This window comes from Oryctolagus cuniculus, chromosome 11 (genome assembly GCF_051225735.1).
Source record: "Oryctolagus cuniculus isolate XC-2025 breed Fujian yellow rabbit chromosome 11, ASM5122573v1, whole genome shotgun sequence".
Taxonomy (NCBI): domain Eukaryota; kingdom Metazoa; phylum Chordata; class Mammalia; order Lagomorpha; family Leporidae; genus Oryctolagus; species Oryctolagus cuniculus.
The window spans coordinates 17,930,190-17,955,827 of NC_142877.1; the positions used below are offsets into that span (position 1 = coordinate 17,930,190).

A 25,638-nucleotide genomic window follows, 5' to 3' on the forward strand; every position below is an offset into this window, starting at 1 on the left:
AATTATATGAAGTTAGTTGACACTTAATATTTTCCATATCATTAATGATTTTCTATCTACTTGTATTAATGACTTGTGAAAGAGGTAGTAAAATCTCTGAAACTATATTAATGAAAATGGAAACCAAGAAGATCAAGTGGAGGAAAAAAGGTCACAGATGTAACAGATGATTATTTTTTTAAAGATTTATTTATTTACTTGAAAGTCAGAGTTACACAGAGAGGAAACAGAGAGAGAGAAAGTAGAAGACGTGGTAGAAATAGAAGTCCTTAGGCCCCTGCACCCACTTGGGAGACCTGGAAGAAGCTCCTGGCTCCTGGCATCGGATCAGTGCAGCTCAAGCCGTTGCTGCCAACTGGGGAGTGAACCAGTGAATGGAAGACCTCTCTGCCTCTCCTTATCTCCCTGTGTAACTCTAAATTTTCAAATAAATAAAGTGCTTTATACAAACAAACACACACACACACAAACACGCACCAGTAAGATAAACTACTGAAGTAGTTCTAAGGGACTCTAGAATGGAAACATGTCTTACAATCAATGAAGGATCTTTATATTCCCCTTCAACAAAACCCATGCCGCTATGGTAGTATCACATAAGGCTTTCTCATCTGTTACTTTTTAAAAATATACTTATTTCACAGATAAGAGAGAAATCATTCTATTCACCGGTTCATTCCTATCTTCAATAGCTGGAACTGGGACAAGTCTAAGCCAGAAATTCAATCCAAGTCTCTCACATGTGTGGTAGGAACCCAACTACTGGAGCCATCATCACCTGTTGCCTGCCAAAATGCACATTAAAAGGAAGCTGGAATCGGCAACATAGCCAAGGGGCATCTAACTGCTACACTACATGCCACACACCTGTCCCACAACTGTCTTTAAATCAAAATCAAAGCACAAATCTCATTTTCAATGAGTGAGTTTAACCACTTGCCTCCTACATCAAGAAACAGCAAAATGAACAAGAAAAACATCTTTCTGTATTGGTAGTTACTGGTTTTTGTGGGAGCCAGGGGAGCTGAAACCCTCTGATAACTTGATGAACACTGTGGGGAGCAACCCGGACTAGACTAAGTTACTGGAATTAAGACTTATTCTATGCATCTGCTCTCCCACAATATGGCGCTGGGAGAGGAGGAAACAGCTTCTACGCAGCTGCCTCTTGCCAACTTGAGTGATGACCTCCAGGAGCTGATCCTGCTCCTGATTGGAGGAGAGCAGCGTACTCGGCGTGTGGGCAGCCGAGTTGGGATTGGCGGAAGAGGACTATAAAGGAGGAGAAAGACAACATGCACCAGGAACATCTAAGGGGAACATCTATCTGAACGAACACCTGTGCAGCCCCCGAGAGAGCCGGCCGGCGGTGTGCCGCTCCCCTGCGGAAGTGGGGAATGTGACAGGGGGAACCGCCCTTCCACGGAGGTGGAAGGGACAGTAGCCAACCCGGGAAGAACCAGCAGCAAACCCGGGGAGGGCCGAGCAGACAAAAGAACAGCGCAGGGTCCTGTGTCGTTCCTCCACGAAGACGGGGAGCGACAGAACACTAGGAATATTCTACTCTAGATCATCACATAAATTCAACTTTTTGTATATAATTTCATAGACTGTGGAAGCCCAAGTTAAGAATTTGTAAAATACAGTCTTTAAATAATAGAAAGGAAGGAAAAAAGATCTCAGGTCCCCAGACCAGTCACCTTTTACAGAGGCAAATATCTGGACATTTGACTACACACCACAAAGTGTTACAATGAACCCATACCTGACTTAAAAGACCATATGTTGGGGCCGCCTACAGTGCCAGCATCCCATATGGGCACTGGTTTGAGTTCCGGCTGCTCCACTTCTGATCCAGCTCTCTGCTGTGGCCTGGGATAGCAGAAGATGGCCCAAGTCCTTAGGCCCCTGCACACAAATGGAAGACCCAGAAGAAGCTCCTGGCTTTGGATCGGCACAGCTCCGGCCCTTGTGGCCATATGGGGTAGAGGTCATCCTCTTAGCAACATTAATATCAAATATAGTCTCTGCTTACTTTGTTATACCTGCTATACCTATGAGTCAACTTAATGCCTATTCCAGTAAACCAAGCAATGGCCAATATACTGCCAAATGATGAGGTAGGTACTTGCTGATTCAATCCTTACCTGTTGCTATGCTTGGACTTTTCCCGGTCCTTGTCTTTGTCCTTCTTGTGCTCTTTGTGTCGGTGTTCTCGATCTTTGTGTTTATCTTTATGTTTATGAGAATCTGCAACCATAAGAGGTGAGTCAGTTAAAAGGAATCAGGAGCTAACTTCACTCTCTTACCTTAACAACCTGGTTAAGAAGCAATGATTCAGCAGCCGTAACAGCACAGCATATTCCACAAGAAGAAAAGATTTCACAAAAAAGTCCAAAAAAGGCACCCCAGCACCCTGCAACTAATACCAAGAAATTTATCACACTAAGATGTGAGGAGAAAAGGGAGGGGAGCCAACTCCACTAGAAAATGAAGGGACATTCTTCTCCCTTAGACCTGGTGTACTTATTTATTTTTTGACAGGCAGAGTGGACAGAGAGAGAGAGAGAGAGAGAGAGAGAGAGAAAGGTCTTCCTTTTCTGTTGGTTCACCCCCTAATGGCCGCTGCACTGCAGCCGGCGCACCGTGCTGATCCAAAGCCAGGAGCCAGGTGCTTCTCCTGGTCTCCCATGGGGTGCAGGGCCCAAGCACTTGGGCCATCCTCCACTGCCTTCCCTGGCCACAGCAGAGAGCTGGACTGGAAGATGCAGGTGCTGCAGGCAGAGGATTAACCAAGTGAGACATGGCGCCAGCCCAGAGGTATAATTTCTATATAATAAAATCCACACATCTCAAGAAAACTGAGACGGGGCCAGCAGTGTGTGGTAGTGGGTAAAGATACTGCCTGTAGTGCCGGCATCCCATATGAGCGCTGGTTCGAATCCTGGCTGCTCTACTTCCAATCCTGCTCTCTGCCTGTGGCCCAAGAAAACAATGGAAGATGGCCCAAGTGCTTGGGTCTCTGCACCTACATGGGAGACCTGGAAGAAGCTCCTGTCTTCTGATCAGCCCAGTTCCGGCCACCGCGGCCATTTGGGGAGTGAACCAGCAGATGGAAGACCTCTCTCTCTGCCTTTGTCCCTGTAACTCTTTCAAATAAGTAAATAAATCTTTAAAAAAAAATAGTGAGATGAGTTTAGACAAACATATACACAAGTACAGTCCCTACCAATCAAAATTTAAAACAATTCAATTATCTCCGAGATCTCCTCTGTGCCCCTTCTTATTCAATCCCTAACTTCTACCACCCTAGCCTAAAGCAAATACTTCTCTGATGGCACTACACATTAGATCTGTCTAGATTACAAGTTCCTTGTGAATGAAATTATATAGGATTTATTCTTGTGGGTTTATTTCATTCAGCATATTTTTTGATATCCACTCATACTGCTGAATGGTTGTTTCATTATACAATATACTGCAATTTATCCATGCACCTGTTAATGGACATCTGGGTTCTTTCTAGGGATTTGTTATTATACATATGCTCTTTGAACATCCACACAAGTCTTTCTACAGATGTGCTTTCATTTCTCATGGTTAAATACTTACAAATGAAATTGGTGTGTCATATGATAAGTGTGGCTTTAAATTTATTGGACATCAGCAAATTATATTCCCAAGTGGCCATACCATTATATACCCCAATCATCAATTCATTAAGAATTCTAAATGCTACTAATTTTCACCAGTATCTCATATTTTGTCTTTAATTTTAGCTATTCTAGCAGCTGTATTGTGATAGCTCACAATGGTTTTAGTTCATGTTCCTCTTTTTAAACTTACTTTTTATTTATTTGAAAGACAGAAATTTCCCATCAGCTCACTCACTACCCAAATGCCCAAACCAAGGCTGGGTCAGGGGACCCAACTACTTGGGCCATTATTACCTGATGCCTCTGAGGGTACATATTAGCAGGAAGCTGGAATTGGGAGCAGAGCCAGGACATGAATCCAAGCACTCTGATGTGAGATGTAAGCATCCAAAGTGGCATCTTGACCACTACTCCCAATGCCCATCACTTACTCACAATGATTAAATATTTAATGATAAGCATCTTTCCATGTGCTTGTTGACCACTCACACATCTCCTCTGAAGCAAGCAACTGTTTAAATCTTACCATTAAATTTATCTCTCTCTATTGATTTATAAGAGCTTCTTAAAATATATTTAAGTTTGCAGACTTGTTAGCCACCTATATTATGAATATCATGAGTATTTTCTCCCAGTCATTGGTTTGCCTTTAATTTCTTAATGGTATCTTTCAAAGAATATGAGTTTTAAAGTGTAAATAAAGTTTAAAGTGTAAACAAGTCTACTTAATCAATTCCTCATTTTATGGTTTATGTTCTATTCCCTAAGAAATCTTACCAAAGGTCACATAAATTTTATTATATTCTACCTAGTAGTTTTGTATGGGTTAAGTACTAAGATTTATTTTCTTATCTAAAGACATGTCCAGATACCTCTAGCACAAGTTTTGAAAAGATGACCTTTTCTCTATCAAATTGTCTTGGCCTATTCACTACAAATGAAGTAGCCATATAACCTAATCCAGGTCTATTTCTGGATCCCCTATTTGATCCCTACATAAACACACTGTCTTCACTAGTCTAACTTCACAGTATATTTTAAACAGGAAATATAAGTATGCTTTCTTTTTAAAAAACTATTTTGGTTATACTGTCTTCTGCATTTCCTTAAGTTTTAGATACAGCCTGTCAATTTTTTTTTTTAACAAAAAATAACAGCTGGAGGTTGGTGTTCACAGGGTAATCTGGAGAGAAGTACCTTCTGATCCATGAACAGGGTATAGCTCCCTACTTATTTTATTTAGGTCAGTGACTCAAGTGTGTATCAAAAGGGCCATTCAACATGAAATTAGTTCGTTGTGGCATAATGAGTAAAGTCGCCACCTGCAACACTGTCATCCTATGTGAGTGAGCACTGGGGTGCAAAGTCCTGGCTGCTCCGCTTCCGATCCGGCTCCCTGCTAATGGCCTGGGAAAAACAGTGGAAGATGGTCCAAGTCGTTGGGCCTCTGCCAGCCACATGGGAGAAGAAAATGAAGCTCCTGGTTCCTGGCTTCAGCCTGGCCCAACACTTGCCATTGTGGCCATCTTGGGAGTAAACTAGAGGAAGAAGATTTCTATCTCTCTGTAACTCTTTCAAAATAAATCTTAAAAAAAAAAAAAAAAAAAAAAAGGAAGTTAGTTCATTTGAGTCAGTTCACCCCAATGCTGAATATTAATTATTATCAATTATTACCCAACAAGTGTATGGTGATCTTAAAGTACGTCCAACAGAGGGAAGGTATTTGGCATCCCAATGGATGCTCACATCTCATATCAGAGTAGATGGGGTATGAGTCCTGGCTCCACTTCTGATCCCAGATTCCTGCTAATAATGCAAACCCTAGAAAGTAAAAGGTTCACAGGATCTCTGCCATTCACGTAGGAGATCCAACTGAGTTCCTACCTCCTGTTTCTACCCTGGCCCAGCCTCAGCTGTTACAGGCATTTGAGAAGTAAATCAGTAGATGGAAGGTATCTCTTTTAAATAAAAAGAAAATATTTATTTGTTAAAGAGTATTCCAACGGATTATTAAATTTCTCAAGAGATATGGCCCAACTCCCATCTTCTTGAATACACAAATGGACTTAGTGACTCATTCTTAAAAAAATAAAGTGAAAATGGTAGTATTCAACTTTCAATAGTAGGTCGTAAAAGGCATCAGAGCTTCCTCCTTGTTCTTCAGAAAACCAGCTACCATATATTAGTATATGCAAGAGCCCTACAGAATGACCTGTATGCCTTCCTGCCAACAACCACATGAATGAACTATCTTTGAAGTGCATCCTCCAGTTTCAATTAAGCCTTCAGATGACCACAGACTGGTCATTATGCCAACTGCACTTTTCTGAAAAATCCCAGTCAAAATCACCCAGCTAGATTGAGCCTAGATTCCTGACTCACAAAAACTACATGAAAAATTAAGTGTGTATGTGTCTTATGCTACTAATTCTGAGGTGTGTGTTTCATAGCAATAGATAAGTAACAATGTGTAAGCAATGTGTATGTTCATCCCATTTCTGGCTCATAGCAAAAGAAGCCATATCAGGCATAATCCATTGGGCATCTATTCTGTGCCAGGTCTTGAAAAATGAAATTTGCATGATCATAATACCCATGGTTATAAGAAATTCTAACCTCACAGAGATGGGAAAAATACAAATTATACATTGTCAGAAGGATTTGAACACAATCTTCCATTCAGCACAAAGAACCCTCCAACTTCTAAAAAATCTCAAGTCCCCAATTCTAAAACACTGAGTCAATACACAAAACGACGTTGGTAGCCTCTGTTTACTTGATGATGGTAATTCCCCTAACTTCTGCCTCAAGCCACAATAACAATGCAAGCAGCAATACTACAACCTAAGACAAAATGTGTCATTTGACTGTTGCAGTAAACAAGCTTCAGAACATCAAGATTTGCTATTATGTTATACCCAAAGGTATAACAGAGAGACATTTAAGAAACAAACAAAAAAAATCACTGGTATAATTCAACAAATCCATAAACATATACCAAGAATTGGAAGACGTCAAAATAGAAGTAGTTATCGTAGGTAGTAGATTTATGAGTTTTTTTAAAAAAAATTTTAGGGGCTGGCGCTGTGATGTAGTGGGTAAAGCTGTTGCCTATGGCACTGGCATCCATATGGTCATAGGTTTGAGGTCCAGCTGCTCCACTTCTGAACCAGCTCCTGCTAATATGCCTGGGAAAGCAGTGGAAGACAGCCCAAGTGCTTGGGACCCTGCATCCATGTGGGAGACCTTGAGAAGTTCCTGGTTCCTGAGTTCAGACCAGTTCAGCTCCAGCTGTTGGGGCCATTTGGGGAGTGAACCAGCAGATCAAAGATCTCAATCTCTCTGTCTCTTTCTTACCCTCTTTCAAAGGCATAGTTACAGACACCAAGGGAAGGAAGGAGAGAGAGATCTTCTATCCACTGGTTCACTCCCAAAATGGCCTTAACAGCCAGGATTGAGCTAGGCTAAAACCAGGAGCCTAAACCTCCATCTGGGTCTCCCATGTGGATGGCAGAGGACCAAGAACTTGGGTCATCTTCACTGCTTTCCCAGGTACATTTGTAGGGAACTGGATCAGAAGTACAGCAGTGAGACTTCAACTGGAGCTCATGTGGGATACTATGTTGCAGGCAGCAGCTTAACCTGTTGCGCCATATTGGATATGATTTACGAGTTTTTGAACTTGTGGTATCTGGTGTTCACTTCATCATCTTTTCTCAGATTTCAAAAATGAGTCATTTTTATAATGAAAATTTTCATTTTTAAAGATTACCAAGCATTACAATTTTATTCTGACAGGTACTGGTGTACATAAAGGAAAAGCAAGTCACTATAAAGCATTAAACTCTTAAAGAAAAATAAAACTAAATGGAAGATAAATGTTAATTCCAAAGACTAGTGCTGTGGCATACTGGGTAAAGCCACTGCCTGAGTGCAGGCATCCCATAAGGGCACCAGTTCCCTGGCTGCTTAGCTTCCGATCCAGCTCTCTAATACGGCCTAGGAAAGCAGTAGAAGATGGCCCAAGTCCTTGAGTCCCTGCACCCATGTGGGAGACCTGGAAGAATTTCCTGGCTTCAGATCAGCCCAGCTCCACTGTTGTGGCCCTTGGGGAGTGAACCAGTGGATGAAAGACCTCTCTCTTTTTGCCTCTGCCTCTCTGCAACTCTGCCTTTCAAATAAATAAATTTTTTTTAAAAAGTTAATTCCAGTCAGTTTCAGATCACTAGTATATCAATAACAGTACAGTCCACCAAAAACATTATCTTGTCCAAAGTACAAATATTCAAATCTGATTTTAAAGTGAGATCCGCAAGTTTTTTAAAGCAACTGCTAACCAAAAATGCAAAATCTAAATGTCTGGTGAGACATTTAGCCATAGCCCTTATCACACTAATACAACTTAGGGAAACCCCAAGTATCCCCCCCCCTTTTTTTTGACAGACAGAGTGCACAGTGAGAGAGACAGAGAGAAAGGTCTTCCTTTGCCATTGGTTCACCCTCCAATGGACGCCGCGGCCGGCGCGCTGCGGCTGGCGCACCATGCTGATCCGATGGCAGGAGCCAGGTACTTATCCTGGTCTCCCATGGGGTGCAGGGCCCAAGCACTTGGGCCATCCTCCACTGCACTCCCGGGCCACAGCAGAGAGCTGGCCTGGAAGAGGGGCAACCGGGACAGAATCCAGCGCCCCGACCAGGACTAGAACCCGGTGTGCCAGCGCCGCAAGGCAGAGGATTAGCCTAGTGAGCTGTGGCACCGGCTAGTATCCCTATTTTATAAAGAAATAGTATGTCTACAACAGGCTCAAATTATATTATGCACGCTGTGACAAGTACCAAAAAGTACAATATATGGCAACTTCTTCAATTATATATGAATAGCTATTACATAAATTTACTTAGTATAGCTCGTGTGGCAGACTGGGAATTCTGAGGATAAATGACTGGGAAGTAAATGTGGGTCAGTACAAAAGTAGAACTACCCACAAACAGAATGTGGGACCTTCTGAATGCCAAAGCATTTAATAACCAACTGATAGTAAACTGTAGTAATGATCTGCACATTGAAAGATAAATAGGCTAAATAACCTCTAAAGACACATAAAGAAATACTTGCAAGTAAATGTTGCCTAAGATTTGCTGAAATATATGGAGCAAGGAGAGGGGAGAAGGGGAGGCTGAGAGACATAGGGAAAAATTAGTAAATAGGTTGCTTGCTAGTTACTGAAGTTAGTTGACAGATACATGGGGGAGTTCATTATTCTACTCTATCTGTATACTTGAGACTTTGAATAAGTTAAAGATTATCTCTAAATTTCATCCTTTCTAGTTCTTTAAGTTGTTACTGTATTCATAAGGGTACAAGATGACAAGCCTAGCTAAAAGAGATTTGTGTTAAAGAACAGCAAGAAACAGTTTAACAGATAAAATTAAACTTACAAGTCAGGATGTTCTGCCCTAACGATGATAGTGAGCTACTTGAAACAGAAAAGGAAGGAACAAAAATAAGTCATATGTAAGGTTAATTAAAGGGCAATATGTGTAAAAGGGTTAAAAAAATAAAAAGACAAAATCGGTATAAATTTTTGAAGCAATCTAGAGAAAAGTGATAGCAAAGGATTAAGGAAGAAAAAAAAAAGGTAAATTTGAGTCCGAAAAACAGAAATAGAACCCAGTTCCAGCAATGCACTGCCGAAAGTCTTTGGATCCAAATAATTGGGTGACTTTGGGCCTTGGCAAGACAATAAATATTAAAGACTGAAGAAATGGAGGACCCAGCATTATAGCATAGCAGATCACTGGCATTACATTATGAAAGTGCTAGTTCAAGTTCCAGATGCTCTGGTTAAAATCCAGCTCCCTACTAATGCACCTGAGAAAGCAGCTGAGAATGGACCAAGTGCTTGGGCCCTTGTACCCATGTGGGAAACCTGGATGGAGTTCCAGGTTTCTATATCAGCCCAGGCCATTGAGGCCATTTGGGTATGAACCAGCAGGTGGAAGAGCTCTGTCTCCCTTTCTGTCACTGTCTGTCAAATAAATAAATCTTAAAAAAAAAAAGGGTGGGGGTGGGGGGGATCCAGAGCAGCGAGGTAGAAGGCTAAGCCTCCACCTGCTGTGCCCTCATCTCATATGGGCGCTGGTTCATGTCCAGGCTGCTCCTCTTCTGATCTAGCTCTCTGCTTATAGCCTGGGAAAGCAGTAGAAAATGCCAAGTGCTTGGGCCCCTGTAACCACGTGGAAGACCAAGAAGAAGCTCCTGGCTCCCGGTTTTGGATTGGCCCAGTTCCAGTCATTGTGGTCATTTGGGGACAGAACTAGCAGATGGAAGACCTTTCTCTCTGTAACTCTACCTCTCAAATAAATAAAATATTTTTAAAAAAGAAAAGATCTCCCTTTAACTAAAAATAACAGCTATCCATCAGTAAGCATGTATTCTGTAAGAGGTAGTAACAATATCTGTCATAGAGGTTGCCGTTGTGGCACAATGGGGTAAGCCACTGCCTGTGACACCCACATCCCATATCCCATACTTGTTCGAAGTCCCAGCTGCTCTGCTTCTGATCCAGCTCCCGGCTAACATGCCTTCAGAAAGCTGCAGAAGATGTCCAAGCACTTGGCCCCTGCCATTCGTGTGGGAGACCAGGGTGCGAATCCTGGCTCCTGGCTTCAGCCTGGCTCTGCCTTGACCATCAAGGCCATTTTGGAAGGGAACCACTGGATGGACGGTATCTCTCACCTCTCAGTCACTCTTTCAAATAAAAACAATTTTTTAAAGTTACATATTCTTACTTCTTTTAGCTCATCACATTCTTCTGCTTAGATAGAAAGAGAAGCAAAACACCTAGGAATAAGACACTTCAGTATTAAGTCCAGGAAATTCTGATCCAACCATTAAAGCTGGCCTAATACCAGAATAACAATGAAGTTACACGTTTGGAAAACAAGTATAGCATCTGCTCCAACTCTTACATAAGAGTTCATTCTCCATAGGGAAGTCAGACATACACAAAGTACAAGAAAAAGGACGTCAAATCTATAAAATGCTTGGTTGAACATTTTAAAATAAGGTAGAGCACAAAAGATCACTGGCAAAGACTAACGTGATTACAGATATCATAGAGCAACACAGAATGGAGGGAACCTATGAAGGAAGCTGGAGAAAAGGTCTGATTCAAATTCCTGCTCTACCACTTAGTGTATGACCCTGGGTACGAGTCACTTAATTCAGATCTTTAAGAAGGTAGCATAAATTGGTGGTTAAGAACTTTAAAATCTCAGTCATCATGTGCCATATACCCATAATCTTGGGTAAATTCATCTTTTATAGATGAAATAATTGGGGTCCATAAAAGTTAAGTGATCCCGAAGCATTTTAATTCATGAATAGCTGTAACTGAATTAATCTACAAGAAATTGTAAACATGTGGACAACTGTCAATGAGGTTACAATCCTCCCTTGTGATTAACTTACATAAACTGAACTATCCAATCATTTCATACAACAAAGAATTCACTTTCTATGAAGTAACAGCCAGTCCCAATCACCCTGCCCAACCAGCCAACAACACATAAAAGCTTGTCTCATTTTCTTTCCTGTCCTCAGATCCAGAATAGAAAAGCACTTATGAAAAAAGAGGTAAAGAGGCCGGCACTGTGGCGCATCCCATATGGGCGCCGGTTCTAGTCCTGGCTGCTCCTCTTCCAATCCAGCTCTCTGCTATGGCCTGGGATAGTAGATGATCCCAAGTCCAAGTCCTTGGGTCCCTGCATCCATGTGGGAGACCTGGAAGAAGCTCTTGGCTCCTGGCATTGGACCGGCGCAGCTCTGGCCATTGCGGCCATCTGGGGAGTGAACCAGTGGATGGAAGACTTATCTGTCTGTCTCTACCTCTCTGTAACTCTTTCAAATAAAATAAATCTTTAAAAAAAAAAAAAGAAGAAAAAAGAGGTAAAACTTGCTTTTTTTTTTTTTTTGACAGGCAGAGTGGACAGTGAGAGAGAGAGACAGAGAGAAAGGTCTTCCATTGCCGTTGGTTCACCCTCCAATGGCCGCTGCGGCCGGCACACCGTGCTGATCCAAAGCCAGGAGCCAGGTGCTTCTCCTGGTCTCCCATGCGGGTGCAGGGCCCAAGCACTTGGGCCATCCTTCACTGCACTCCCTGGCCACAGCAGAGAGCTGGCCTGGAAGAGGGGCAACCGGGACAGAATCTGGTGCCCCGACCGGGACTAGAACCCAGTGTGCCGGCGCCACAAGGCGGAGGATTAGCCTATTGAGCTGCGGCGCCAGCCAAAACTCGCATATTCTTAACAGCTCTGTACTTAAAAAGTTTTTTAGGGGATGGACTTACATCACCAGTTAACATTCCTTATGCAAAAGCATAGCTGTATTAGTTTAGCTGCAGTCAGTAGGTGGCTAATAGCGTTGCCAATCTTATTTTATTCATCTAGGATCTCTAAAGCAGTCACACTCAATCCAAGCATAAGCATTTACATTTTCTTGGAGAAAAGGCTAAGTCATCAGCAAAGAATATGATCCTTTTATCAACCATTTCATGATCTTAAAAGCTTTTAGGGCAGTCAAATCAGGGAAGAGAAAAAAGAGTTCTTTAATTTCTCATAAACAAAAAGCAGAGAGCTTTCTGGTATAAAGAGGGATCTTTATGATGTTTTAAGCCAGATTCCTTTACACTATTGATTATCAGTTTTTTAGGATTAAAACAACCATAAAATATGACGGGCTCCTCCTTCAAAAACAGTAATCAACTCAAGCATGTCGGGAGGAAACTGGGAAAGAGTAATAATGAGACAGGGAACCAAGGGAGCAGTTAAGCCACCTGCAAGCGTATTATCTCAAGACCCCACAGGATATGAATTTGGTAACCCTTGCTTAAAATAAACAGACCCCTTGCCTGGACCAGGCTCTTACCAGCTTAGGGAGCCAAGGCTGACCTAGATTGACCTATAGTCCTTATAAGCTTATTTTAATATAAGAGCATTCTAAACAACACACCAACCAGCTGCTGTGACAGGAAACAGCAGATAATATCAGGAAGGAAAAGAGTTCTAGACTGGGGGAGAGGGGTTTTTACTTCCCAGAAGAATCAATATTCCTCCGCTTTACTAGAATATACCTTCTCTTTCACTCAATAACCCAAATATTAAACACAGTTCACAATTCTGCTTCTAGTAGGCCCCACTGTGTCTGTGGAGTGTGTATCTTTGCTTTCTCAGTAAAATGTTTGTTGCTTGTGATTCACTATTCTGATTCCCTCCTGAATTCTTTCAAGAACCTGGGTACCAGGCAGCCTTGGCAGTCTAGCACCAACAATATGTACAATCAAAAGTTACCTTCTGCCAAAGGATACTCACAATAAAATTTCTGTCAAATAATCTGAGGGCCGGCACTATGGTGTAGCAGGTAAAGCCGCCACCTGCAGTGCCAGCATCCCATATGGGCGCTGGTTTGAGACCTGACTGCTCCACTTCCAATCCAGCTCTCTGCTATGGCCTGGGAAAGCAGTAGAGGATGGCCCAAGTCCTTGGGCCCCTGCACCAGTGTGAAAGACCGGGAGGAAGCTCCTGGCTCCTAGCTTTGGATCAGCGCAGCTCCGGCCGTTGCAGCCAACTGGGGAATGAACCATCGGATGGAAGATCTCTCTCTCTCTCTCTCTGCCTCTCCTCTCTCTGTGTAGCTCTGACTTTCAAATAAATCTTTAAAAAATATAGAAATTTTCTTCAGCCGTGCTTAGAGAAAGACAGGTAATTTGCTGTTGGGACTCAGTTAATGTAACACCTTTAAAAAAAAGATGAAGACTTAATACAGCTACAAACTCAGAGTAAGTTCTTGACACTTGGCTTATGGTGTCCACCAGCAACCAGAAGCTACCAACTACCATGACAAGAGTACCAGCAGCTTCCTGCGATACACAAAAACACACTTAGGTCAGCGAAGCTTTTCTGTAAAGGGCTAGCAAATAGTTTAAGCCTTGAGGCCCATTCCATCTATTCTAAGCACTCAGGCCAGCCACTGTAACACAAAAGCAGCCACATATCATACGCAAATGAGTAAGCATGGCTATGTTCCAATATGGACAGTGGAATTTGCATTTTATAGTATTCCTGTATCACTGAAATAATACTCTCCCAATTCTTTTTCACCAATTATTAAGTAAAGTAAACACCATTCTCTGCAGGCCATATAAAACCAGCTATCGTTTACACAATAGTAAGCTAGTAGTGACTAGAAACTACTCCCAATGACTCCTGAAAAAATGCTGCTTTTCTCAAAAGCACTATGTAAATAAAAAAAAAAAAAAACACCCCCTCCCTTTTTAAAGATTTATTTATCTGAATTTATTTATTATTGAATTTATTTATTCATTATTTATTTACTTATCTGAGCCTGCAGCTCCAGCATCCCATATGGGTGCTGGTTCGTGTCCCAGCTGCTCCTCTTCCAATCCAGCTCTCTTCTAATGGCCTGGGAAAACAGTGGAAGATGGCGCAAGTGCTTGGGCCCCTGCACCCACCTGGGGAGATCTGGAAGAAACTCTAGGCCCCTGGCTTCGGATGGGCCCAGCTCCAGCTGTTGTGGCCATTTGGGGAATGAACCAGTGGATGGAAGACCTCTCTAAATAAATAAATAAATAATTATTTGAAAGTCAGAGTTACAGAAAGAGAGGGAGTGTGTGTATGTGGCAGGGGGAGACAGAGACATCTTCCATCTGCTGGGTCACTCCCCAAATAGCTCCAACAATCAGGACTGAGCCAGGTAGAAGCCAGGAGCTTTATCAGGGTCTCCCACGTGAACGCAGGGGCCCTAGTACTTGGGTCATCTTCCGTAGCTTTCCCAGGCACATTTCCAGGGACCTGGATTGCCAAGTGGAACAGCCACGACACAAACGCAGACTCATGGGATGCCAGCTTCGCAGGCAGTAGCTTAACCTGCTACATCAATCGGCCCCCCAAAAATATTCGCTCTTATCTACAACTCCTCTTTAAACTTTTTTCTAAACAATATCCATGCTAAGCTACCTTCCCTTCTTTTTCCTTCAAACAGACCATGAATGTCAGCCATGTATCAACTTTATTTGAAAGTGGTTAAAATTCTAGCAGCTCTGGAAACCTAGACAAAAATCAAAATGAGAAAACTTTGAAGGTAGGTCATTGTTGGACCCACTGTTCATTCTTAAGCACCAGGTTAGTTAAATTTGTTATTTATCTCCCTTGAAGTTGAAACAACATCATACTTGTTCATACAATGATAACCTCCTCTGATGGAATTTCTTAGCAAATAAGCAAACTTCAGGGATCTTTTTATTAAACAAGGAGGTTTCTAGCTATTCTTTAGTTTTAAAAAGTTCCTTTTTCTTAAATATTCAGATATGTAGTTTTTACTGATTTCTGGAATAACTGGCTCCAAGCACAAGCTGAAACTCTAATAAACAACAGGGTCCTTGCTGCATAGATAGGCAAGTTTTCCTTAATAAGGGGAGGAATACACATTAATGTGAAATATGGCAGAGCCTGATATTAGTCTGTTAAAGATCTGTCCCAAATCAAGAATTCCTAGAAGTAATCCAGGCTCCCCTTCACCTTGTTTTTGTTTCACATTTTACCCAAATCTGTTGTGATGTACATAAATCTAATCTGTAACTGTGTTGTCCAATATAATAGCTGTTAGCCATGTCACTATATTAAGTTTAAATTAAGTAAAATATTTAAATTCTTTAGTCACACTAACCATATTTCAAGGGCTCAAAACCCTCATGTGATTAATCTATCATATTAGCACAGATATAGAACATTCCCCATCATGACTGAAAGTTCTATATCAGATAGCACTGATCCAGAACAACATCCTCTTTTTTATTGGCAAGGATTCTGAAGCATCATACTGTGGGACCTCCTCTGGTCAGAGGTGACAAAATTGGGGTTGAGACTTCCTTTGTCCTGATTCTCTGCCTACCACCGTCTGTTTCACCTGCTGGATCAGTGAAGGGCCTTTTTCCTAAATGGCATTGCAATATGCTGTATTGTTCCTTAAAGCTAGGCAGAAGTATGCCTGATTAAGCTGACTGCTTCTACAGAGCCACTGGACAATCAGAGCCTCAACAAGTACAAGCTCAGAGAACATTTCACCTGAAACATTAGTCACAGAGGTGTAAGACAAACCTATACAGAGCAATTATTTTAAGCTTCAGTTGTACAGCAAATCCCATTTTTACTAACTCTTCTTTGTTTCCTAAATACAAAACTTAAGAGTTGGAATTTTTTACTCTTGCCTTCAGAAGTAATTAAGACAAACACTTGCATTTCATATAATTCTCTGTAGTGAATCACATTTTCACAAGGACATCCCTGCATTGCAATGCTTCTCCTTTCCCAGGAGGCAGAACTTAAAAGGGAAAAGGAACTTGTCTGACCTGAAAATGTACCTTCTCAGGCCAGTCCAATTAGGGCAGGCCCATTCCTGTAGGTCTGTCCTCCTTTCTTCTATTAAGTGAGCTCTTAATGCACAGCAAGTAGCCAGAGTTACAAAAATTCTGCCTGCACTACATAGATTCCACACCTCAGCATCAATCACCTTTGTTTCTAATAGCCAGGGCCCTTGAAGTGCCTCCGAGTCTACACGTTGTCTGTCCATAAACGTGTCAAGTGTGTTGATGCATTGTCACATATCTTATTACAAAGACAACCAAGAGCCCTTCTTTGTGCCTGAAATGCATGGGCTATTCTAAAGCAACTAACTGTAGAAAAGAATAAGCTTGAACATACCTCTCTTACTCAGCTACTATATATTCTTTAGAAGTACAAGAGGTCTTTCTAGTGTTGAATCCTATTACTGGCTCCTTAAAGATTTTTATGCTCCAAAGGAACCCATTCCATTACTTTAACTTCATAACTGTAAAGAAGCACAAATAAAGGGCCTCAGCTCTAAGTCTTATAAAATAAGGAACACTGATGAAGAGATCAAATCACTATAAAACTAGTTTTAGGCTTCACAGAATTATCAGGGCCATAGAATTTGATCAGAAGCTTGTTTTGATCAATTTATCTTTTTTTTTTTTTAATTTTGACAGGCAGAGTGCACAGTGAGAGAGACAGAGAGAAAGGTCTTCCTTTGCCGTTGGTTCACCCTCCAATGGCCGCCGCGGCCGGCGCGCTGCAGCCAGCGCACCGCGCTGATCCGATGGCAGGAGCCAGGTACTTATCCTGGTCTCCCATGGGGTGCAGGGCCCAAGCACTTGGGCCATCCTCCACTGCACTCCCGGGCCACAGCAGAGAGCTGGCCTGGAAGAGGGGCAACCGGGACAGAATCCAGCGCCCCGACCAGGACTAGAACCCAGTGTGCCAGTGCCTCAAGGCGGAGGATTAGCCTAGTGTGCCGCAGTGCCGGCCAATTTATCTCATTCTTATCAACTATTTGACTTTACAGATATAGTAGTACCAGGTATCATTAAGTGTCCCCTTATGACTGTGAGGTAGCAGCTATTATCCCTAACTTTACAGATGAGAAAATTGCCATTTAGACTTGTGACTTACTTAAGACCACCTAGCTTATAAGAGTTGAACTCAAAAGTTAATCTAACTCCGAGGTCTGTATTTCACTGATGAGCTCATGGACTTAATCAACTGTCTCATTTTTCCTAAAAATATTAGGCTCAACATAAGCTGAACCTCAAATCTTGGCTCTATTCCATTGGTTCTGAAAGTTTAGTGATCATTCATCTCAGTAAAATGGTACCATCTTCCTAAGCCCAGCCTGGCTTACTAAAGTCAGGTGACCAAATGGCCCAATCACAAGCGTCAGCCCCATCCCCCACCCTAACAGAGTTTGCTGCTCCTACTTCCTTACCTCTGCAAAGCTAAATAAGACCTGTTCTAATACAGGCTATTGTTCTATCGTGCACAGGGAAGCAGCTTGTTGGGTTTCCCCACCCAACAATAAACCTTCTCCCTTACTTCAGTGTTGGGTGTGTGTTGTGGTGGCCTCTGAATCCAATCAACTTGAGAACCTGTTAAAATCCAGATGGCTGAGCCTTCCACTCCCAGAGTTTTTTTGAGTAAATAGGTCTGCAAGGTCCAAGAATTTTCATTTCCAGCAAGTTCTTAATGTTCATACTGGATGAGGAAACTACATTGAGAACTACTATTGTTCCATTCTCATCTTTCCATTTTAATCACTGCCATCAGTAGCTGAAGACCCCCAACTAATTTAGTCTAAAGGTAGTGATCCTCCATAGATATTGGAACTTTTTTTTTTTTAATTGTATTTATTTGAAAGTCAGAGTTACACAGAGAGAGAAGGAGAGGCAGAGAGAGAGAAAGAGAGAGAGAGGTCTTCCATCCACTGGTTCATTCCCCAACTGGTCACAATGCTTGGAGCTGGCCCGATCCAAAGCCAGGAGCCAGGAGTTTGTTCCAGGTCTCCCACATGGGTGCTGGGGCCCAAGTACTTGGGCCATCTTCTACAGCTTTCCCAGGCCAGCAGAGAGCTGGATCAGAAATAGAGCAGCCAGGACTTGAACTAGTGCCCATATGGGATGCTGGCACTGCAGGCAGCGGTTTTATCCGCTACGCCATGATGCCGGCCCAATACTGGATCTGTAGTATGCTACTCAACTATATTGAGCCCTGCCTTAACTATTCTAGGAATATTAGTAGGGAAACAACCTCTTGTTCTTTGTGCTCCACTTAATCACCCAACCAAAGAGGATGACATCAGGATCAAATTGTTAAGGTTGGGGGAAGGATTAGGATTCTGACAAAATACAGCAAAACAGTTGCAAAGGCTGTTACTATTTAGGTTAAATACTTACTGGAAGGTAGAAACTAGCTTATTTTCGAGTGGATAAACATCAAGCTTTCCTAAGCATGTATTGAAAAGCTTTATAGCTTGACCAACGGAACAAATGAAGCAAAATACACATCTTAGTCAAATAAGATAGACAACTCAAGATAAAGCTATCAGTCTCTCCAAAGGTGGTTTATGGGTCAATAGCATTAATCAGAATCATATGGGATTACTGAAGATACATTTAAAATCCAAAATTTTCAGCACCTCTACTATGTAATCAACTTCTATAGAGTACTAGAAATACATGTTTTTACCAAGGCTCCTGGGTAATTTTTATGCACATTACCTAGGGAACAATTAAAACATTGTGAAGCCTTCATTTAGAACAGGCATTTGGTCTAGTGGTTAAGATGCTAGTTAGGACACCCAAGTATCCTTAACAGAGTGCCTGAGCTCAGTACCTGCCTCTACCTCTTGACTACAATGTGCTGCTAATGCAGATTGAGATAATGGTGATGTCTCAGTGACTGAGTTTCTGTCACCACATGGGAGATCCTTGTTCCCAGCTTCAGTCTCAGTTGGGGTCTACTACAAGAATTTGGGGAATGATAAAGCAGATGGGAGCACTCTAGGACCTCTCTCTGTTTCACTTGCACTCGCTCTGCTTCTCAAGTTAAAAAAAAAAAAAAAGAAAAGAAAAAAAGAACAACTCACTTGATCTTCAACCAGCTAGCTCCTAAGCTCAGGGTAAAGAGGCTTCCATTTCACAGTTTACACATTTACTCAATATATTGACTATCTTAACTTCTAACTAAGCAAAGCATATACAGGTCAGAACAAAAAATTGGAAGAGGAGTACAAAAGCTCAAAGTCAGAGAAAAGAGGTTATTCTGACTTGGGGTTAGGTGGTGATTGCAGAGGCAAGTCCCTGGAAAGGAAATGGAATGTCTAAGACTGTATCCTCAATACTAAAACAAAACAGGCTCTAAGATGTTTAGAGCTCTCAAGGAGCGCCTAATGCTTAGTGTCTTCTTAAAAACAGGTAGTAAAATGAGGAAGTACAAGGTAGATCTATCTAATTCTTACCAGATTTTAAACACTAAGAGGCACTCCAGGGTAAAAGGACTGTTTGAACAGGACCTAACATTAGTTAGTGCACATTGCACTCAATTTTATTTCTAGCAAAGAGGATTGCTACAGGAGGTTTTTTTTTTTTTATAAAAGTTAAAATTTCAATAAATATGCAATTAAAAGGTAAATTTATGTTGGTGCAAAACAATCTTAAATAATTTTTTCACAATATGCATTTCCATGAACTTTTTGAAGACACCAAATATGCACATATTTCAAAGTTTGTAGCATAAACTTATCTTTTACTGTATTTATTTATGTGTACTTGAAAGGCAGAAAGAAACAGAGATCTTCATCTCTGGGTTCACTCCCCAAATGTCCATAGGAACTGGGACTGGACCAGGTGGAAGCCAGATGTAGTACCTGAGTCATCATCAGCTGCCTCCTAGGGTATACATCAGCAGGAAGCTGGATCAGAAGTAGAGTCAAGACTTGAACCAGATACCTCAATATGGGACACAGAGGTTCCAAGTGGTGTCTTAACCAGTGGGCCAAACACTTGCCCCTCAATTTATCTTTCAAATCAATTTTCCATGAACTTCTGGAAGTACTTCATACTTTTAGAGTTAAATGTCTGGCCTTGTAGAGTTTTGGGTTGAAAAATCAAGTGTAACAAGCCAGCAGTTACAAAGACTAGCCAATTTGTGTTCCTTCTTTCCCCCTTATTTCCTCTTCTAGCACAGCTGAAGCATGAAAAATTAAGGGACGCTGAAGTATGATCAATTCCCTAAGATTCTCATAATTCTTCATTTCTGATGTAAATAGCAAAAATTACTGACAACGCACCCATCCCTGCAAAAAATGCACTAATTGTATGAATAAGGCATACTAAGAATAAGTCTTAACATTTACTTTTTTTTTTTTTTGACAGGCAGAGTGGACAGTGAGAGAGACACAGAGAGAAAGGTCTTCCCTTTGCCGTTGGTTCACCCTCCAATGGCCGCCGTGCTGCAGCCGGCGCACCACGCTGATCCGATGGCAGGAGCCAGGTACTTCTCCTGGTTTCCCATGGGGTGCAGGGCCCAAGCACTTGGGCCATCCTCCACTGCACTCCCTGGCCACAGCAGAGAGCTGGCCTGGAAGAGGGGCAACCGGGACAGAATCCGGCGCCCCGACCGGGACTAGAATCCGGTGTGCCAACACCGCAAAAGGAGGATTAGCCTAGTGAGCTGCGGCGCCAGCCAACATTTACTCTTGATCATTTTTCCAGTATTCAAATCATTCCATGTACAGAAATCCCCCCACCCTCATCTGCAGGGGATACAGTCCATAACATTCCTTGAATGCCTAAGCATACCTAAATTTCTAAATTAGGGATAGTAAGAGATTAATAAACATAAAACAGAAAAATTATAATATACCATAAAAGTTATTTAAAAACTTAAGAATTGTGTATTTCAGGGCCGGCACTGTGGCGTAGCAGGTAAAGCCGCTGCCTGTAGTGCCAGCATCACATGTGGGTGCCGGTTCAAGTCCCAGCTACTCCACTTCTGATCCAGCTCTCTGCTGGGCCTGGGAAAGCAGAAGACAGCACAAGTCCTTGGGCCCCTGTACCCGCATGGGGGACACGAAGAAGCTCCTGGCTCCTGATTGGCGCAGCTCCGGCCATTATGGCCATCTGGAGAGTGAACCATCGCATGCAAGACTTCTTCTCTCTCTCTGCCTCTCCTCCTTTGTGTAACTCTTTCAAGTAAATAAATCTTTAAAAAAAAAAAAAACTGTATATTTCTAGAATTTTTCACTTACTGTTTTTGGACCCTGGCTGACCCCAGGTAACTACATCACAGAAATAAAAACTGAGGATGGGACGGGCAGTAGGCCTAGCAGTTAAACCATGGTTAGGACACTTTCATCCGACATAGAAGTACCTGAGTTCTATTCCCAGATCAAGTTCCTGAACTAATGCACACCCTGGGAGATAGCTGTGATGTTCAAGTAATTGGGTTCCTCCCACTCATCTGGAAGACTGGGACTGAGTTCCCAGCTCCTGGCTTTCTTTTCTTTAGCATCCTCAACCATTCATTGTGGGCATTTGAAGAGTGAACCAGCAAATGAAAGAGCTTTCAAAATGCTCTCTCTGCCTCTCAAATAAAATTTTTTCATTATGGATAAGGAGAGACTACTGTACAGACCACTGTGTACTGTGCACGTTCCTCTGAGCAGTTTAAAGCTTTCACATATTCCTATTTCAAGATACTTCATTCATTATGAAGCGTTAACAACAGATATAGTCAAACTTTCATAAAATTAAGTTTTGGGGACAGCGCTGTGGCATAGTGTGTAAAGTCGCTGCCTGCAGTGCTAGCATTCCATATGGGTGCCAATTCAAGTCCTGGCTGCTCTCCTTTTAATCCAGCTCTCTGTTACAGCCTGGGAAAGCAGTAGAAGATGGCCCAAGGACTTGTGGGAGACCCAGAAGAAGCTCCTTGCTCCTGGCTTCGGATTGGCCCAGCTCTGGCAGTTGCAGACATCTTGGGAATGAGCCAGCGGATGGAAGACTCCTCTCTCTGCCTCTACCTCTCTGTAACTCTGCCTTTCAAATAAATAAAAATTAAGTTCCCTAAGGCTGTAAGTACTCAGTCTAATCACTAAGATTTCAGTTCTTCAAACTTGTGAAGAAGGCAATTTCAAATTCTTTATTTCAGGGAATTCAATTTAAGGATTTATTTGATTAGCTATTGTCATATGGATGTCACACACAGAAATGTAAGCATTTCTAGACACTGTTAGACAATCTACCTGTTAGGAGAATCCTGAGTCATACTTCTAAAATTCATGCAATACAATTGTTTAAGAGGTAATGGCAGGGGCCGGCGCTGTGGCTCACTTGGTTAATCCTCTGCCTGTGGCGCCGGCATCCCATATGGGCACCGGGTTCTAGTCCCGGTTGCTCCTCTTCCGGTCCAGCTCTCTGCTGTGGCCTGGAAGGGCAGTGGAGGATGGCCCAAGTGCTTGGGCCCCTGCACCCGCATGGGAAGAAGCACCTGGCTTCTGGCTTTGGATTGGCACAGTAACGGCCGTGGCGGCCATTAGGGGAGTGAACCAATGGAAGGAAGACCTTTCTGTCTATAACTGTTTGAAAAAAAAAGAGGTAATGGCAAACAGGTACATAGAACCAAGGTTCAATGAGCACATTTACACTAAAAAATCATTTTCTGTTAACAGTTATAAGCATTTGAATAATTTTGGAAATTTGTCTTAATCAATTTCTTAAACACACACACACATTCCTCTCTTTCTCTCTCTCTCTCAAGACTGGGAAAAAAAGGAGATGTCATTCTCTTGCACTAACAGTGAAACATTAACTGCCAGAAAGTACTTGCAGTTTCCATTCACCTTGATACGACAGGAGTCTCTGTACTGAGATCCAATGAAAAATCTCGACAGAGGAAGTGAATGTACATATACAACTTACCAGCTTCAAAGTGTTCATTCTAAGAGTTCTATTTTGTTCATCTGTCTCTAGTAGTTACAGATACTTTTTGAATTTCACATGAATTAATATGGCAACTTAACATTTTCTACTTATAAACATGAAATTTTCAGTGTCCTAAGTAGATTTCTAAATATTGTACCATCCCAAGTCCAAAGTGGAGAATGTTACTTACTGTCCAAGACTCTTAACCTAAAATTTAAGGTATGAGAAACAAAGTGGTTTGTACACAGTGAGTGCTTGCCACTAGGCCAACTGAAGCTGCAACAAAGTCAAGGCAAATCAATAATGCTCTGAGCCAGTCTGTTACAATTCACAGAAATTGTATCACACCCAAGGCTGCCTAGTGACCCCTCTAGCAAATCTCACAAGAGATACACTCAAGTTTTAAAGAAATTAAAGACCTTCCCTTTGTACAAAAAATAAATAAATAAAAAGCAAACTCAAAAAAAGGTGTTTAGGGTTTATTTTACTTATTTTTTAAGGATTGGCAAAGAACTAAAAAATTTTCTTCTAGGGCTGGCACTGTGGACTGTGGCGCCAGCAACCATATGGGTGCTGATTCAGGTCCCGGCTGCTCCGTTTTCCATACAGTTTCCTGCTAATGGCCTGGGAAAAACAGTGGAAGATAGCCCAAGTGTTTGGGCCCCTGCCACCTATATGGGAGACCAGGATGAAGCTCCTGGCTTCCAGCTTTGACCTGGCCCAGCCCCGGCCATTGAGGACACCTGGGGAGTGAACCAGCAGATATGAGCTATCTCTTTCTATCTCCCTTTCAAATAAATGAATAAAATTTTTAAAATAAGAAAATAAATACCCATTTCAGAACATTTAAATTTATTCATATACTCATTTAATTTTCAATAGCCTGTGAACCAAAGAAACAGCATCCTTCTTTATAGATGTGAAAACAAGTTTCGGTGGTCAGGAAAAGTTTAATAGTAGGAATAAAGATTTACTGGGGTCTGTGCTATGACAAGGTGGGTAAAGCTGCAGCCTGAAGTGTTGGCATCCCATATGCGCAGCCATTCAAGTTCCAGCTGCTCCACTTCGGAGCCAGCTCTCTGTGATGGCCTGAGAAAGGAGAAGATGGACCAAGTCCTTGGGCCCCTGCACCTGTGTGGAAGATCTGGAAGAAGCTCCTGGCTCCTGGCTTAGGGTTGGCCCAGCTCTGGCCATTGCAGCCATTTGGGAAGTGACCCAGCAGATGGAAGACCTCATTCTCTCTGCCTCTATGTAATTCTGCCTTTCAAATAAATAAAAATTATTAAAAAAAAAAAAAAAAAAAAGATGTATCTAAGGTTTTCCTGAATTCTACTCATTTTACTGCAGCTACTCCAGAGCTTATCTCCTCACAACCTCCCTTTTTACTCCTGCACCCTTCAGTATCAATCTGGTTCCACCCTTAATACCAAAGTATCTCTTAAGTCCTAACATTCTAGGTACAAGGAGTCCCGGCTATCTCTAACAGCAGATAATAAAGAGCAAGCCAATGCATCTGTACTAGAGGCTTATTAATTACAGCTTAAGTAGGGTTTTTGTAATTTGGACCAAGGTAGTATACTAACAGACTGAGGATGTAAGAAGGGGTAAAAAGAAAAATTTCCCTTCCTAGTCTCTGGTTTGCCCAATATACCTATCCAATCTGTGCTATCCCCATTCAGCTCAAAAAAAATTTTTTTTAAAGATTCATTTATTTGAAAGGCAGAGTTACAGAAAAGCAGAGAGAGAGAGAGAGAGGTCTTCCATCTGCTGGTTCAATCCCCAAATGGCCACAACAGCCAGAGCTGTACCAATCCAAAGCCAGGAGCTTCTTTCAGGTCTCCCAGGCGGGTGCTGGGACCCAAGGACTTGGGCCATCTTTTGCTTTCCCAGGTCACAGAAGAGAGCTGGACTGGAAGTGGAACGCCAGAACTTGAATGCCCATAATGGGAATGCCAGCACTGCAGGCAGCAGCCTTACTCACTACACCATAGCACCAGTCCCTCAATTCAAATTTAACAAAAACATGGTGTCTAGTAAACTTCCAAAACTAGTTTGCTGTGGCAACAGCAACAGAAAGTGGCACATGTATCTGGGTCCCTGCCACCCACATGGGAGACCTTGATGAAACTCTTAATTTCAGCTTGGCTCAGCTCTAGTTGTTGAGCTACATGGGTGGGTGAACCAGTGGATGGACGATCTCTTTGTACCTAGGTCCCTGTCACCCATGCGGCAGACCACAATGAAGGTCATGGCTCCAGGCTGACCCTGGCCATTATGTCTACTTGGGAAGCAAACTAGTGGATGGAAGACTCCTCTCTCTGCAGCACTGATTTTCAAACAAATAAAGTACATCTTTGAAAAGAAGAAAGATGAGACAGACGAAACAAAGCAGGCTAGGACTAAGGATTGGCTGGTTTTTGTTCTTAAAACATTGGAAGATATGGGACTGGCATTGAGGCACAGCTGGTTAAGTCTCCTCCTGCAATGCCAGCATCTCCTGTGGATGGCAGTTTAAGTTCCAGTTTCTCCACTTCCCATCCAACTCCCTGCTAATGTGCCTGGGAAAGAAGACGTCCCAGGTACTTGGGCCCCTGTCACCCACCTGGAAGACCCAGATATATATCCAGGCT

The 25,638-nt window shown here is 42.2% G+C and overlaps 1 protein-coding gene across 1 annotated transcript in view; it reads right to left on the minus strand.

Moving 5' to 3' along the window:
- Positions 1-25,638, minus strand: part of TOP1 (DNA topoisomerase I) — a 97,395-nt gene that overhangs the window by 64,629 nt on the left and 7,128 nt on the right. Inside the window, exon 3 of the mRNA XM_008274436.5 lies at positions 2,148-2,250. Coding sequence (XP_008272658.1) covers positions 2,148-2,250 — 103 coding nt within the window. The remainder of the gene's footprint in view (positions 1-2,147; positions 2,251-25,638) is intronic.